Consider the following 18,504-nt stretch of genomic DNA (forward strand, 5'->3'; position numbering starts at 1 on the left):
CTAAATTAGTAGCACCTGTTTGAGGTCGTTAGCTGTCATAAAGACACCTGTGCAGCCCACAATCAGCAAAAGTCTAAGTAGCAACATGGGCAAAACCAAAGAGCTGTCAAAAGACACGAGACAAAATTGTAGACCTTCACAAAGCTGGAAAGGGCTACGGGGCAATTGCCAAGCAGCTTGGTGAAAAAAGAACAACTGTTGGAGCAATTGTCAGAAAATGGAAGAGGCTTATGATGACTGTCAATGTCCCTCGGACTGGGGCCCCACGGAAGATCTCTCCTCGTGGGGTATCAATGATGCTAAGAATGGTGAAGAATCAGCCCAGAGCTACACGGGAGGAGCTGGTCAATGCCGTGAAGAGAGCTGGGACCATCGTTTCCAAGGCTACTATCAGTAATAGACTAAGACGTCTCAGTTTAAAATCTTGCATCGCACGGAAGGTTCCCCTGCTTAAGTCAGCCCATGTCCAGGCCTGTCTGAAGTTTGCCAGGGACCATCTGGATGATCCAGAGGAGTCATGGGAGAAAGTCCTGTGGTCAGATGAGACCAAAGTACTTTTTGGTCTTAACTCCATTCGCTGTGTTTGGAGGAAGAAGAATGATGAGTATCATCCCAATAATACCATACCTACAGTAAAGCATGGGGCTGGAAGCATCATGCTCTGGGGTGTTTTTCTGCACAGGGGACAGGACGATTGCACTGTATTAAGGAGAGGATGAACGGGGCCATGTATTGTGACATATTGGGCAAAAACCTCCTTCCCTCAGTCAGAGCATTAAAGATGGGCCGTGGCTGGGTCTTCCAACATGACAATGACCCAAAGCACACAGCCAGGAAAATCAAGGAGTGGCTCCGTAAGAAGCATATCAAGGTTCTGGAGTGGCCTAATCTTTGGAGGGAGCTGAAACTCTGTGTTGCTCAGTGACAGCCCCAAAACCTAACAGATCTAGAGAAGATCTGTATGGAGGAGTGGGCCAAAATTCCTCCTGCAGTGTGTGCAAACCTGATGAAGAACTACAGGAAGCGTTTGACCTCTGTAATTGTTAGCAAAGGCTTCTGTACCAAATATTAAAATTGATCCTATTAAAAATACTTATTTGACACAGTAATTCACAAATAAATTGTTAAAAAAATCATACAATGTGATTTTCAGATTTTTATTTTTAGATTCTGTCTCTCACAGTGCAAATACACCTATGCTGAAAATTGTAGACCCCTCCATGATTTCTAAGTAAGAGAACTTGCAAAATCACAGGATGATCGAATACTTATTGACCTCACTGCAAATATACACAATTAACGTCAAAAGTTTGGGATCAGTAAGATATTTAATGTATTTTAAAGAAGTTTCTTACGCTCATAAAGGCTGTTTATTTGATCAAAAATACTCAAAAAAATTTAATATTGTGAAATATTATTAAGATGTAAAATAATGTTGTTCTATTTTAATATACATTAAAAATCTAATTTATTTCTGTAATTTTTTCAGCATCATTACTCCAGTATTCAGTGTCACATGATCCCTCAGAAATGATTTATTATCAGTGTTGGAAACAGTGTTGCTTAATATTTTTTCGGAACCTGTGATACGTTTTTAAAAAGTTTAAAAAGAACAGCATTTATTTAAAATAGAAATCTTTTCTAACAATATACACTACTGTTCAAAAGTTTGGGGTCAGTAAATTTTTATTCTTTCTTTTTATGAAAGAAATTATTACTTTTATTCAGCAAGGATGTGTTAAATGTGTTAAATTGATAAAAAGTGATAGCAAATACTTATATTACTAGAAAGTATCAAAATTTTGAATAAGTGCTGTTCTTTTTAATATTATAAAATTATAATAAAATTAATAAATCAGCATATTAGAATGATTTCTAAAGGATTATGTGACACTGAAGTACTGAAGTAATGGCGGATGAAAATTCAGCTTTGCATCACAAGGAAAAAAAAATACTTTAATGTATATTAAAATAGAAACCATTAGTTTATATTGTAATAACATTTTGCAGTATTATTGTTTTTTTCTGCATTTTAATCAAATAAATGCAGTCTTGATGAGCATTAGAAACTTCTTTAACTTTCTTAAGTCTTACTGATCCCAAACTTTTGAGTGGCAGTGTATATACACTGCACAATATAATAATAACAATACAAATAAAAATTCATTTTAGACTTGCCAGGTTACCACGAGCATTGGTAATATTCCTCTGCATTTCTGTGAAATAGCTTCTAAAATGTCACATTAACATCTCGCTTTTCATATCAATATTGAAACAAATAATCATTGTCAATTTTATTAATTGGTCAGATCCTTAGACCTCGCTGCTACAGCACCCAAAAAAATTAAACCATAAATATATGCTTATAAAACAGTTCAATATTTACTGCAAAATATTTTTTTACAGAGTAAAACTTGAAAAAAAAAGGTGACAAAAACAACTAAATAAATATAGGAAATGGACAGTAAGGCCAACATCCGAACTCCACATAATGAACTGTATAAACATTTTGTAACTTTTTTTTGCTTAAATAATTTGAAATACACTTCCCCTAAAGTAAAACTCAGCAAACCATTTCTGTAGTTCATTGTTATGTTTTTGTCCTTACCTGCTGACAACTCACATATATTTTTACTTTTGAATTATGATTATGTACAGCACAAACAATATTATTAAAATGGTCAAAACAAATGGACAGTTCTAGATGAATTCTAGATTGTCAGTATTCTACAAACAACAAAAACACGGTGCTTCTGAATTTCTCTTGAAATTCAGTTTTTTGGGGCATTTCAGAGTTCATTTGACTTCACTGTTGGAAAAATGGGAGCCTGTTTTGCCAATGAATGATGGCGCGGTTTACAAGATATTTTTTTTTGCCATATGCATCATATTGCAAACTCCAGGATACTTATAATAACTGACATAAACAGTAATAATATATGAAACATTGCATGTAAGGAATTAACAGTAACATTGAGTAGAACTGATGGGATTGTGAGCTGTTAGCAGATAAGCCTAATAAAACTAGACAACACACTGTCCTTCTATTCTAGCAAGTCAGGGCTGTCTTTCATGTTAAACCACAGTTTTCTTAAGTGAAAAAGCAAAAGAACTACACAAATTTTCAGTTTAAACAAATTATAAAACGTGCGGCCCTGTAACGAGGGCCGATAAGTTAAATCAAAACATTACAAAGGCTTCATACGGACGCGATGCTCTCGTACACATGTGTGCTCTCTCTCACACACGCTGGCAAATTTTGGCACTAATACCGCCATCGCATATTTCTCACGAACTGCAAAACTGCAGCGGTTGGCGTACAGCGAGACATTCAAATCGACATGTTTGCGTTGGCTGTCCCCAAAGAGGGAGCTATGAAAAAAGCCCATCACAGAATGACACGTACGATAGAAACAGAATAAACTCCATAGATGCACACAGTAAAGCCCTTCTGGAACAAAAACACTTCAAGGACGTTTAGACTCTATGAGGGAATATGAACTGATGCTCAAGTACTTACAGGCCTAATTCATGTTTGACATGGAGAATGTTTTAACTAACAATGGTAAAATACACTTTCTGACAAAACGCACCCAACTGCCATTCTAACACAGGTTTTTACATCATAACGAGGTGAAATACAATTACAGAAGCAGTTCTCTCACAAATGACACTTATACTCTTATTTACTCACCCTCATGGTGTTCCAGACTCCTGCTGTTATTATTTTTATTATTATTTTAAAGGAATAGTTCACTTTCAGAACAAAAATTTTGTCATCCAAGATGTTCATGTCTTTCTTTCTTTAGTCGTAAAGAAATTATGTTTTTTGGGGAAAACGTTTCAGGATTTCTCTCCATATAGTGGACTTCTATGGTGCCCCGAGTTTGAACTTCCAAAATGCAGTTTAAACGCAGCTTCAAAGAGCTCTAAACGATCGCAGCCGAGGAAGAAGGGTCTTATCTAGCGAAACGATTGGTTATTTTCAAAACAAACTGACAATTTCTATACTTTATAACCTCAAATGCTCGTCTTGTGTAGTTTGTGTGATCTGGGGTCAATACAGTTAAAAAACTCCCATCTCGCTTTCGTCTTCAACTTCAAAGTCGCTGTTTACCTTTTTTGGTAAAGGGTGTTTGATCTTCTTTGTATGTTCACTTTGAAAACACTGGGTCGGTACTTCTGCACCAATGAAGGACAATTTTGAAGTTAGGGAAGAAAACGAGACGGGAGTTTTTGGACATACCCTTACTGTAATGACCCGGATCTCACAGACTATGCATGTGCATTGCAGAGACGAGACAAGACGAGCAGTTGAGGTTAAAAAGTATATAAACTGTCAATTTGTTTAGAAAATAACCAATCGTTTCGCTAGGCAAGACCCTTCTTCCTCATCTGGGATCGTTTAGAGTCCTTTGAAGCTGCATTTAAACTGCATTTTGGAAGTTCAAACTCAGGGCACCATAGAAGTCCACTAAATGGAGAGAAATCCTGAAATGTTTTCCTCAAAAAACATAATTTCTTTACGACTGAAGAAAGAAAGACATGAGCATCTTGGATGAGAAGGGGGTGAGTACATTATCTGTACATTTTTGTTCTGAAAGTGAACTAATCCTTTAAGAATTAAGCATTTTACTACCACCACCACACAATTTGGATGATGGCTCTTCTAGAGCTTGACAGGTACCATATATGCAGACTCATCTAAAAATTCAATTTTGTGTTCCACAAAAAAAAAATAAAGGCATACAGGTTTTGAATGAAATGGGGGTGAGAAAATACTGCCAGGAGTGATGAAGTTCAGGTGGTTTGCCCACACAGATTCACACACGCCTTCATCTCTAGCTCAGTCTGTGAATTTTTTTTCTTTAAATCACAATTGTAAATTGTATAGGTTGTGCAATCACCTACAACCTTGAAGAGTTCCCAATTTGCTGTTTAAAACAAGTGATGTCAATCCCAGAATACATTTAGGCAAAGCATTACTGTGGAAGATATGAGGCTAATAAACACTTTATATCATATCATATCATGTCATGCAATGCCACTGGATAAGCTTGTACATTTTGTAAAGTTTACAGAGGGAGATTTCTTGCATTTCGAGTTGAACTGACTTGCATGAACCTGAGAAAACTAAAGAACTCCTAGTATTAGGAAGCATTCAGAACCTTTGCTGACACAAACGAATCTACTATTTCGCTACGAAGGGTCTTTTGGTCGGACCCTCGCACGGACACAGAGCCATTATCACACACGGGTAGAAATTACAGGTCGTCTGCACTTTTAACACTACAAATGGTATTCGTGACACAATATATGACGTAGATAATATGCTCACCAGCATGCATTATGTATATCTCTCGCTTGTGGAAAGCTTCTGTAAGTTCTAGATCTGCGAGTGGTACGGTACAGGCATATGGTACAGGCATCTGTACAACATCACCCTCCAACAAACGACGGCTGGAAATGTCAACGCCATTCAATGTACATCAGATTTGGCTTAGAATGAAGTTAGTGTTTGGAGAGTTATTCGACGAGCAGCAAGCCCTGGATCACCATTTATGGTGGAATCTCACGGAAACCAGGTCATATTTCACCCCAAAATCACATCATTTAGTTAACAATAATAAAATTCATTGTATTCTCTGTAAAAGTGCTGTAAAAACGTTTCTATTGGCATAAATTAAAGATAGAGTAAAACAAATACTGTACTACCCATGATGCATCTACAGGTGAAAACATTTTTAAACAACCTGATTTCTTTCATTAGATTTTAGTGTAAAATATGGCCCAGGTCTCGACGGCTTTTGTAAGATGCTTTTTTCATGGGGCTGATGTGACATGTCCGCTTACGTTGCATGCTGGGTATGTGTTACGGTTCACTATAATCTAGCTCTGATGTCTGACAAACTCCTCTTCACTTGGTAATGCTGTAGTTGTCGGAGCAGATGTCCACATGCTACTCCAAAACCGGGTCCCGAATCGATGAAAACCCTGGCGATGCACAAGCAAAACCAAACGCAGTCATTGGTTCGCCGTCCACCGCCCGCTCACGTCCTCCAGCCCAGCACGAGAAGGGCGGCACGGCCCTACTTTATGGCTAAATGATGACGCTCGGGACAGGACAGACTATGAAGCACAAACAGCCAACCGTCTTCCCTTCAGTTCGCTTTGGAAGAGCCACACGGAGCGTCAGACGAACAGCTGGATCCTCTCGCGGATGGTCTGTCGGCAGATGGGGCAGGTTTTGAGTGCGGCGCTGCAGTCGATGCAGGAGGCGTGGCCGCACTGGAACACCAGCTTGATGTGGTTGTCGATGCAGATGGGGCACGTGATGCGCTCCTCCATCTGCCGGTAGCGCGACTGCAGCTGCTCCAGCAGGTTATGCTGCTCTGAGTTCTCGGAGCTGGGGCTGCACTCCACCTCTGTCTGGTCTGGTTTCAAGAAATGGAGATGTTCAATTTGAAGCACAGTGTTCCACAATTCAACAAAACATAAGAGCAGGCATTAGCTCAAAGACAAAACTAAAACTTAATAGTAATCATAAACAGGGCTCTACAGTGCAACTGAAAACTACTGCGTGCGACTGTGAAAAAATATTTAGGAGCAGCAGTGCGACTGACCCCATCGACATATTTGCGTTTGCGTTCAGGGGATCTTCAAAGGTTTCTACATGTTTTTTGCAACATTAAGTAATGTATCACAGACATATCTAACGAATCCTTTCATAAAGTGTAGAGAGAGTGTAAATAAGAGATTGATTGTGCAGTGGAGAGAGCTGAGTTGATTATAATAATTATATAATTATAATAAGATGAGTGACAGCTTTTGATGTTTTTAAGGGAGTTTGGTAATGAGATATTGATTTAATACAACAGTTAAATAAACAGGAAGTTATTATTAAGTGACTTACACTGTCTGACTATAACACTATTTCCTGATTTTGCTCTATTTCTATGGAAGCATGTGTAGCCAAATTCAATTTGCAATGCAATATGCAAAATGACAATGCAATATTCAAAATGGCAATGTAATTATTTAAATTTACATTTTCCATCACCTCCAAAATTTGGTGCAGAATGAAATTGAAAATTAAATTCTATTATTTACATTTGCCATTTCCAACAGTAGTCTTAAGTTGTAAAGTGCATGCTATTTTAATGCTTTATAAGTAGCAAAATGAAAATTAAAATGTATAACCCAAATTGATTTGATATGTGTAACGTGTCCAAGCAGAAACAGTAGCAAAATTTTCATTTAAATGTTATTTGTCCTAAATGCATTTAGACTAATGGTTAGGACACTTACGACTGCATTTTCATCATGACGCCGTGGGATATTTGTAGCAAAATTCAATGCGGCTTTGAAAATGCATTCCGAGCTGACCACCCCCACCCTACGTCAATCATTGCGTCAAGGCGGGGATTGGCGGAAGCGTGTTACGTTTAGATCGTTTGAAACATGGCAGCTGGAGATCTGATAAGATCGTTGAATTCATTGGCAGATGAAGTGGAGCGTGAACAGAGAAATAATGTTTCAGAAGATTTTTACGCTTATGTAGGTGACAGGACAAGATCAATATTGGAGCATCTTGCATAATTGTTGGCCTTAACAGGCCTCGACACTCGTTTGGCTGCTGAACCCTTGAGAGTGGTGGAAGATCGATTATTTTCGTTTCTGTCAAGGGGAGTGGGACGACCGGTGTTACGGTTTAACTGGTTACCGTGTTATCTGGTGACCAACTTCCTGATTCAGGTACTCCGCGCCAGATGTGATGGACCGACGCTGCAGATTCGCCGATTTTGAAAGCACAAACTGACGTGATGTTAAGCTGTCTAATAAACACTTGCTCATTACATATTTTTGATATTCTTGTAAAGATGACCAATTATTGGTATGATCGCCCGTAGTGGTTGAAATACGTAAAATAAACAAATAAGTCTGTTCTCACAAACTATGCATGTGCATTGCAGAGACGAGACACTCGCTAAAAATAGTCACGCTGTGAAGCGACAGCAATGAACGCGCTGAGCTACCAAACTGCTTTAATTCAACTGCGGATTTTTGGATTCAAGTCAGAATTTTACTCTCGGCGTGACATGCAGCTGGCTGAATCAAAGAAATGTGCCCTTGTCAACTTGTGACCTGTGTTTTCATTTTAATTTTGCTACTTATAAAGCATTAAAATAGTATGCACTTTACAACTAAAGACTACTGTTGGAAATGGCAAATGTAAATATAAATTAATTTTCAATTTCATTCTGCACCAAATTTTGCACGGTGTAAGTTCTTTTGGGAGTGAACAAGGAATTCAAATAGAATGTTACCCAAGATTTGCCAAAATGTTACCAAAAAAGATACATTAAGAGCTGAGCATACACTACCACTCAAAAGTTCCTCGAACAGTAAGATTTTTAGTGTTTTTTTTTAAAGTCTATTGCTCACCAAGCCTTTGTTTATTTGATCCAAAGTACAGCAAAAACAGTCAAACATTTTGAAATATTTTTACTATTTAAAAACTGTTTTCTAATTGAATATATTTATAAATGCTGATCTTTGGATCTTTCTATTGATCAAAGAATCCTGAAAAAACTGTACTCAACTGTTTTAAATATTGATAATAATAATAATAATAATAATAATAATAATAATAATATAGATGTTTCTTGAACAGCAAACCAGAATATTAGTATGATTTATGAAGGATCATGTGACTGGAGTAATGGGACTGAAAATTTAACTTTGATCACAGGAATAAATTACAGAATTACAAAATTATATTAAAATAGAAAACAGTTATTTTAAATAGTAAAAACATTTCAACATTTTTTACTATTTTTGCTGTATTTAAGATCAAATAAATGCAGGCGATTTCTTTAAAAAAAAACATAAACAAATCTTACTGTTCAGAAACTGGTAGTGTATGCTGACAGTAAAACAGGGTGCTCATTTTAAAAAGGATATTATTAACTGTTATTAAATTATTTTGTTCTAAAGTGTTTATCATTTGGAAAGGTGGCCATGGAACTCTACAATACTGTTTCTTCTCAGAATGAATGAAAATTAAAAATTTTGAATCTTAAAACTCAGCATAAAATATTAACATGATTCAAATGTAAAAATGCTTACCTTGTCGAATTTTCTTTGTTATTGTCACCTGGCACCGGATACATTTCTTCATTCTGTGAGCACATTCTGAACAGAAGCACACAGGACAGATTTTATATATACCAACTGTGTATATATAGCCAAGTAGTGCATTTCTGGATCAACATCTATCCATCTTGTGACCAACAATAATTTGTGGCCAACTTTACTACCATATTATGATGTATTTCTGAGCAAAACTACATTTTGATCGAACAACAAGAAGAAGAAAGTATGTCAGGAGTTTATTTATGATTTAGTAAGCTCACCCTCGCATGCAACGCTGTGTTGACAAGGAGAAAACAGTACTAGCAGTGCGAGCTCGGAGCAGATGAGGCACTCGCTGGGGCCCGTCACACTGGGCATGGCCAGGTTGGTCATGGTGTTGGGCGTAGTGTGGACCCGCCTGAGACTGCTGCTGCTAGTGCCCGTGCCACACGTGACGGCTTGAAGTCTGAACACACACATAAACAACACATCTGTAAACTCTTCCATCTCTAAATTAGTGAGCAGCACAATCAATACACTGAGACACACCTGTGTTTTTCTGCGAAGCTCCTGATGAGAGTTTGCACATTGCTGTCTGTAACCAGGTCCAGTGGGCTTTTACCTTTATGGTTGGCATAATTGATATCGGCCCCTTCCTGTGCCAAGAAGCAAGCGATAGCAGCTCCTACATTCAGCTCCGTGTTTCCCATCAGTCCTGAGCTACACAACTACAAAACACACAAAGAATGAAGAAATAAATACCATTGGTTGCCTTTCTTATTATACTGTACAGCAGACATGTACACTGGAAAACAGGAAGATGCTAGTCTGATGTGTATGGCTTTTAATATTTCAGCACAGTATGTGATTTTTTAGCAATAGCCAACAATACACTGTATGGGTTAACTAACTATTTTTCTTTTATGCCAAAAATCATTAAGATATTAAGTAAAGATCATGTTTCATGCAGATATTTTGTACATTTCCTACCATAAACATATTTTTTGATTTGTAATATGCATTGCTGAAAACTTCATTTGGACAACTTTAAAGGCAATTTTCTCAATATTTAGATTTTTTTTTTTTTTTGCAGATTCCTCCTTTTTTTGCTGATTCCAGATTTTCAAATAGGTGCATCTCGGCCAAATATTGTCCTATCCTAACAATCCATCCATCAATGAGAAAAGCTTATTTATTCAGATATCAGGTGATGTATAAATCTCAAATAGGCAAAAATGGACCTTTATGACTTTATGAAGGCTTTGTGGTCCAGGGTCACAAATGTACCAGAAGCAAAAGCAACTGTGGTTTTTATCTTCTATTATGAATCATTATTTGCTCAGAATCGCCACTGTGGAAAGCTAAAATATTTTTGGGCTAAATGGAATTAAACAAATAAAATACCCATGTGTATTTCTGAGCTGACAACTGTAAGCCACTCACTGAATTAAAGGTGCAGTCAGTGATTTTTGAGAAACACTGTTGATATTTGAAATCACCAAAACAAACACTCCCCTACCCATAAGGATCACATCCCTATCTTGATAGGAGCATGTTCGCTTCTTTTATAGCAAGCAGGGTGATTTTGGTGGATCTCTCCACTCTATGTTTCAGAGAACAGTGGTTACAAACAGTAACCTACTGTTTTCTTCTTTTATTGTGTGTTTAAGATCCACCTATGGGACATATGGTAAGCTCCTGAGTTGCCTAATACGTTCACAGAGAGGCCCTGAGGGCTCAAAGAGTGGTCAGTCATGTGCAAAGTCAATGCTTGGCACATCCCAAAAGAATGAGCCTGATAAAGATGAGGGTGCTACATGGGCAGAGATACAGTATGAATGGAATGTAGTAACCTACACAGTAATGAAAATGATGCCAGACAAGGCTATAAGGACATGCTTAATGACATGAACAGCAGAGTTTGACAGCTGAGGCTTGGGAAGGAATAAAGGGCTTAAGAAAGTATGAGGCTATGAATAGCCCAACCCCAGGACAGAATGAGCTACCAGTGTCCTGGTAACATCAAGCCAGTAGTATCTGGCAAACCTATGGGGGGCAGCGTGCAATTTCCTGCAAGGAAAGTCATCCAAACAAAGCCCAAGTGGTAGACATGCCCCTAGTAAAAGGAGGGACTCGCTTAGATTCATGTGCCAATGTTATAGATTCCATAAGCCGATGAGAGGGGTGTTGCCAAGAAATAAACAGCTATCCTTGAAAACCCACCACAGGGCATGCACAGGACACAGAGCAATCGACCTCTGATCCTACACAAAGGAGAAAGCGTGTGGGTAAAAAGAAGCAAGCTCAATGACCTCACGTGTGCAAGCTGGCCTAAGAAAATCCAAATCTCTGCTAAGAGAGAATTTAGTGCACAAGGAACAGATAGAGTATGCATGCAAATCACTGACACGTTTGGCTGAAGCCCTGGCCAGAAGCAAGGCTGTCTCAAAAGACAGCAGCTTAAGAAGTATTCCAGCAGGGGCTCAAAAGGCTGTTGAAACAAAGCCTCCAGCACCATGGAGAGGTCCCAATTTGGAACAGCTATTCTGGTGACCGGCAGTGAACACCCATCATCTGCACCATTCAACACAACATGACATGCAGCGATAGCCCTTAAGTAGACCTTAATAGTGAAAAAGGATTTATCATTGTCCTTAAGGTCTTGCAAATGGCATAAAGTAAGGAATTATCTCTGCCAGTCATGGGCCATCTGTATCCTATCAGAATCAAGCTGTGCTCTCTCATCTGGCTAAAGTAGTGTTATTAGGTAAAGGAGAGGGAAGGCATAAAGCAGCACCTTCAAAGGGTGTGCCCTCGTCCCCTGGCGAGAAGAACAAGGAAAAATGGGTGTTTTTGCATGAAGTTAATATCAAAGTGCTGCCTGCTCTATACTAAAGGTCTGTAAGCTAGAGCATGAAACTAGGGGGAATTACTGTGTACAGCTATGGTACTGTTACTGCATACCAGCACATGATGCCCCTGCAAACGAAGCAGACAATATTTCAGAGCCTTTCACACACAGTAGGCAGCTAAGCCTGCATCCACACATAGACCGAAGAACACTCTCAGACTTGAGAAAACGTAAAGTAGAAACCATGTGCCATGGTAGGCTAAATTAAGAAATTTCCTGTTCAAAGGATAGATGCTTCTGTGGAAAAAAAGCATCTTTCAGATGGAACCAGAAAGCTGTGTTAACATTCTAAAATTCATTTCCTCAAATGTTAGTTCAACACTCACAAGAGAGTGGTCTTTTTTGGAAGCAGAAAAAAGCCCCTGGGGCTATTTATGTGAGGGTACTAGGGTTGGTTATCAAGAACCAGTTCCATTTTAGAACCAGTTCCAAATTTTGAAGAACCGGGTACTAGATAAAACACATGCATTTTGATTCCACTTAACAATTGTTGTGAAGCAGACGGACAACCAGGTAAGTAATGATGATAAGATTTATTTAAACAGCAGAGTGATTGAGATAATGCAGCCAACAGGAAATGGTGAGTATGAGACTAAGAATATGTTTGATCCAGAGATGATAACCACGATGGAACTAATGATCCTTTTCTTTGCAGATTCGAAGATGGGAAGATTCCAGGAACGATCGTCGGAGGAAACTCAACAGGCTTACGGTACACACACACCCACCGCTGACTGGGAAGGCAGACTGACGGCACACACACCGCTGGAGACCGGAGCTGGACAGACTTGGACAAGACAGAGTACAGGTAAGTAGTAACAGGTAAGTTTGTTAGTGTAACTCGCAGAGAGAAGCACTAGGAGTCCGCTTTCGTGCAAACGAGCCCGGACACTGAGCGGTGTGTGGAGAGAGTATTTAAAGGGGTGTGGTGATTGGGTGCAGGTGCGTGTGATTTAGAACTCAGGTGATTGTGATCTTTGTGTGACTGTGGATGCAGAACTTGGCCAATCCGTGACACTACCCCCCTCCCTAGGGCCCGCTCCTGAGGGCCGAGATTTCCGGCGGTCTACCTCGTCCTTGAGGTGCAGGGTACTAGGGATAGTTGGAATGGAATTCTTCCATGAGCGTGGGATCTAGGATGTTGGCTCTTGGGACCCATGATCTTTCCTCTGGTCCGTATCCTTCCCAGTCGACTAGATATTCCAACAGACCACCACGACGTCGGGACTGCAGGATCTCAAGAACGGAATAGATAGAACTTTCTTCTAGCATCAAGGGGGGAGGAGGTTCCTCTTCGTGGCCAGGTTCTGTGGAGGGAATCAGAGGTTGGTGAAATGGTTTAAGCAGTTAAACATGGAATGTAGGGTGGATCCTGTATTGTGGTGGCAGTTGAAGTTTGTAGGTGACGGGATTGACCTGTTCCAAGATTGTGAAGGGACCAACAAACCTGGGACTTAATTTCTTAGAGGGCAGCCGCAGAGGAATATCACGTGTGGAGAGCCAAACCTTATCTCCGGGAGCGTACACAGGATCTGAACTCCTCCTCCGATCAGCGAAGGTCTTGTGTCTGCGAACTGCCCTCTGTAGATGGTGATGAGCTTCGTCCCAGACCCTCTCGCTCTCCCGGAACCAGTGATCCACTGCGGGAGTCTCAGATGGTTCACCATTCCAAGGGAATAATGGAGGTTGGAATCCAAGAACGCATTGGAATGGTGTGAGGCCGGTGGATGGTTGAATTTTGGGCATATTCTGCCCAACCCAGGAACTGGCTCCAGGAGTTCTGATGACCGTGGCAAAAGGTCCTGAGGAACCACCCCACTTCCTGGATTTTCCTCTCCGTCTGGCCGCTGGTCTGCGGATGATAGCCAGAGGAGAGGCTGACGGTCACACCTAGGAGCCGGAAGAAAGATCTCCATACCCTGGAGACGAACTGGGGACCTCTGTCAGATACGATGTCTTCTGGGATTCCATAATATTGAAAGACGTGATTGAAGAGTAATTCTGCAGTCTCCAGAGCAGTAGGTAAACCTCTTAAGGGTAAGAGTCTGCAGAACTTGGAGAATCGATCCACAATGACGAAGATACAGGTGATGCCATCTGATGCAGGTAAGTCCGTCATGAAGTCTACTCCTAGGTGTGACCAGGGGCGGTTGGGAACTGGCAAGGGATGGAGTTTACCTGCTGGAAGATGTCTGGGACTTTTTGACATAGCACACTCCTTACAGCCTTGGACGTATCTCCTCACATCCACTGCCATACCCGGCCACCAGAAGCGTTCGGATAACAGCGAGAGGGTGTTGTTGATCCCGGGATGTCCAGTGCCCAGGGACGTGTGGATGGTATGTATTAGATCTACCCGTTGTGTCCTAGGGATGTACTGCAGACCAGGAGGACAGCCCGGCGGAGGATGAGGATCAGGAGTGGCGACACTTGGTCGATCGGGTTAACAAAGATTTCTTCGGGAAGTATGTTGGAGTGGAGTCGTGGAGTCTAGATAGAGCGTCAGCTCGCACATTCTTGGAACCAGGACGATAGGAAATGGAGAAGTGGAGAAGTGGAACCTTGAAAAGAATAAAGCCCATCTGGCTTGTCTGGGACAGAGGCGCTTGGCATCAAGGAGATATTGAAGGTTTTTGTGATCAGTGATTACTTGGAACGGATATTTGGAACCTTCTAACCAATGTCGCCACTCCTCCAGGGCCAGCTTGATGGCAAGTAGTTCCCGGTTACCGATGTCATAATTCCTCTCTGCCGGGCTGAGCTTCCGGGAGAAGTAGGCGCATGGATGGAGTAGACTGGGAGTACTGTGATGCTGTGATAATATAGCTCCAACTCCTGATGTCGAAGCGTCCACCTCCACAACAAAGGGGAGTTCTGGATCTGGGTGTCTCAGAATGGGAGCTTGTGTGAAGGCAGTCTTGAGGGATTGGAAGGCTGTGGCCGCGTCAGGAGTCCAATTGAGCTTCTTGGGTTGACCTTTGAGTAGGTTGGTAAGTGGAGTGGCGATGAAGTTATATCTCTGAATGAAGCGACGGTAAAAGTTGGCAAATCCTAGGAACTTCTGGAGTTCTTTGACTGAGGTGGGTTTGGGCCAGTTGGTTACCGTGGATACCTTCCCCTCGTCCATGCGGATCCCTTCACGGTCGATGATGTACCCCAGGAACTGGACTGACTGGATATGGAATGAGCATTTTTCTGCTTTCAAGAAAAGTTGGTGTTCTCTGAGTCTCTGGAGGACCTCCGCAACGTGGTGGCGATGTTCGGCCTCACTCTGGGAGTAGATAAGGATGTCATCTATGTAGACAATCACAAATCGATGTAGAAACTCCCGGAGGACTTCATGGATGAAGTTTTGAAATATGGAAGGGGCGTTGACCAGGCCATAGGGTATAACCTTATACTCATAGTGGCCTGTAGGGGTCACAAAGGCAGTCTTCCACTCATCCCCCTTCCGTATTCTCACCAAGTTGTAAGCGCTGCGGAGGTCCAATTTCGTGAAGATGGTGGCTGAGCGAAGTTGTTCGAGGGCCACAGGGACGAGAGGAAGGGGGTATTTAAATTTTACCGTGCCTTGGTTCAGGACTCGATAATCAATACATGGCCGCAGCCCTCCATCTTTTTTGGACACGAAGAAGAAGCTGGATGCTGTGGGGGATGTGGAATGACGAATGTATCCTAAGCGGAGAGCTTCCTGAATGTACTCCTCCATGGCCTTGGTCTCCGGAAGTGACAACAGGTAGATCTTTCCTCTGGGCAATGGAGCATCAGGAATCAGGTCAATGTGGCGCAGTCCCATGGCCGATGAGGTGGTAGCTGGGAATCTCTCTTGGGGCAGAAGACTTGGAAGGATGAGTAAGTAGCTGGGATCTTCGTAGATCGCTTTTCGAGAGGACTTTCAACTGATGTGACACAGACTGGAATAGGTCTTGGAACTGGACATGGAAGTTCAGGAAAACAGGTTGTAAAGCATCCCTTTCCCCATCGGATCACTTCTCCAGTGCCCCAAGAGATGATGGGATCGTGCTTCACCAGCCACGGGCGCCCTAAGATGATGTCAGCATTAGCACCCTCCAGAACCAACAGTTGAATCTCCTCTCGATGAAGAACCCCGATCTGAAGGGAGATGGCTTCACACTTCCGATGTACTCTAGGTTTTACAGGGATGGATTTAGTTATGGGTTGTATCTGGTAGATGCTCGATGAAGCTTCGGTTCGGAGCTGCAGCTGGCGACAGAGGATTCCCGAGATTAAGTTTCCCACTGACCCGGAGTCGATGAGGGCGTGAACTGTAACAGAGGATTTGTGGGTATTTATTCGAACATAGTTAGACAGTGGATACATCTTTTCTTCATCAGAAGTGATTACACTAACCGATGTTTGGATAGGTCGAAGGGGGCAGTTCAGCCGAACATGCCCACTAGCTCCACAATATAAACACAGACCCCGGGTCAGCCTTCTCTGTCGCTCAGCTGCGGTTAGACGATCAGACTCGAGGATCATGGGTTCTGGTTCTGGAGGGCTGGCGGTTTCAGATGGACAGAGGAGTGCATAATTGGGTGCTTCGGAAAGAGACTGGTAAGATTGCATACGGTCAGAACATCTGATGGATTGTTGTATGAATCGTTCTAACCCCATGTTGTCATCTAATGCAGCCAGTTGTAAGCAGAGTTTGGGTTCGAGGCCAAGTCAGTAGGTGGTAAGTAACGACCGCTCGTTCCATCCACTGGCTGCGGCTAAAGTGCGAAAACGTAGAGCATATTCTTGAGTTGACATTGTTCCTTGAGATAAATGATAAAGCTGCTCAACAGCTGATATCTCTCCATCCGTACGGCCAAATACCTCCTTGAAATGAGAAATTAAGCTTTGAATGGAACAAGTGGCCGGGCCATTTTGCTGCCAGATCGAGTCGGCCCACTTCAGAGCTGGTCCGGTGAGAAGGGAAGTGATGAATGCAATTTTCGATGAATCTGTGGGATAGAGAGCAGGTTGCATGGTGAAAATTAATGAACATTGCAGTAAAAATCCGTTGCAAAAAAAAAAATCCTCCGCCCCGCCAGAGTAGGGCGCCGGTCGGGCCATGGGACTGGATGGTGCGTTGTCCGAAGAAGTGCTCGGTGGAGTAGGTGCTGGTGGTGTGGAAGGCGTGATGGTGGGAGAAGATAGCAGCACCTTCCTCAGCGAATCAACCAACTCTTGAAAGGGGTCGTGGGCACTCATGCTGCTTTCTGTGTTGGTCCGGTCTTACTGTTATGAAGCAGACGGACAACCAGGTAAGTAATGATGATAAGATTTATTTAAACAGCAGAGTGATGGAGATAATGCAGCCAACAGGAAATGGTGAGTATGAGACTAAGAATATGTTTGATCCAGAGATGATAACCACGATGGAACGTCTCGGTTACGTATTGTAACCCTCGTTCCCTGAAGGAGGGAACGGAGACGTCTCGTCGATAGACCGACGAATTGGGATCTCGCCTAGAGAGACCAATCCACTTCATGTGTGTACAAACGAGCCAATGAATATTGGCATGCATGATTGCAGCCAGCTGCGGCTGATCACAGCGTGAGCATATAATGCGCAGCAGGTGCATGCATCATCAAGATTTCGCTGAGGAGCTGGGACAGGCCCGGCCCACAGCGGCGGTACAGGAGCCACGGCGACGGGACGAGACGTCTCCGTTCCCTCCTTCAGGGAACGAGGGTTACAATACGTAACCGAGACGTTCCCTTTCAGTCGGTTCCTTCGACGTCTCGTCGATAGACCGACGAATTGGGATCCCTAACAAAGCGCCGTGGCTGCTGCCCCTTCCAGTGTCTTGAGCGGGCCTCCTGGGTCCTATTACTGGCTTTGGCCAGGGGCTTGCATCAAGAAGAACCAGTCACCATATAACATAGCACCACCATCTCAGTGAAGCTGGAACACTGGGGATATGCGGAGCTCACGTCCTTCCGATCGGAGGTTCGGAGCAATACACATATGACTCAACTCAGGGTATATGGAAGATTGGAGGTGATTGAACCCTCGTATAGTGGTAGAGGACCTACCGGGGAAACACACAGCCTCTAGGGCGCAATGTGGAGAACGTAAGAGATGCAATTAAGTCTCTACGTAGAGCCTAGCCCTTTACCGGTTCTGCAGGATTCATCGAATAAGGGCCTGACGCCTGACGTTCCGCTACGTCGGGTGTCCGCTCAGCGGAGGAACTCAACAGAGCTACTCTTGGGTTACTCTGGAGCAATATAACAAGCCGACCCAAGGCCTCTCTATGTCTCTACCCGTTTGAGGTGAGAACGCAGGAGGGGACTGTGTCTACACGAAGGCTATAGAACCTTGTGAACGTGTTAGGGGTCGCCCAGCCCGCCGCTCTACAAATGTCATTCAGCGAGGCGCCACGAGCCACCGCCCAGGAGGATGCAACACTCCTCGTTGAGTGTGCTCTCAGCCTGAGGGGGCAGGG

The 18,504-nt window shown here is 42.3% G+C and overlaps 1 protein-coding gene across 1 annotated transcript in view; it reads right to left on the reverse strand.

The window, feature by feature from the left end:
- Positions 1–2,269: 2,269 nt before the first annotated feature.
- The window catches only part of mib2 (MIB E3 ubiquitin protein ligase 2), a 103,663-nt gene continuing 87,428 nt past the window's right edge, over positions 2,270–18,504 (reverse strand). Inside the window, exons 16-19 of the mRNA XM_073818744.1 lie at positions 9,685–9,863; positions 9,417–9,601; positions 9,130–9,195; positions 2,270–6,434 (exon numbers count right to left, since the gene is read on the reverse strand). Coding sequence (XP_073674845.1) covers positions 6,193–6,434; positions 9,130–9,195; positions 9,417–9,601; positions 9,685–9,863 — 672 coding nt within the window. The 3' untranslated portion in view covers positions 2,270–6,192. The remainder of the gene's footprint in view (positions 6,435–9,129; positions 9,196–9,416; positions 9,602–9,684; positions 9,864–18,504) is intronic.

Source organism: Garra rufa, chromosome 15 (assembly GCF_049309525.1).
Source record: "Garra rufa chromosome 15, GarRuf1.0, whole genome shotgun sequence".
NCBI classification, from domain to species: Eukaryota; Metazoa; Chordata; class Actinopteri; order Cypriniformes; family Cyprinidae; genus Garra; species Garra rufa.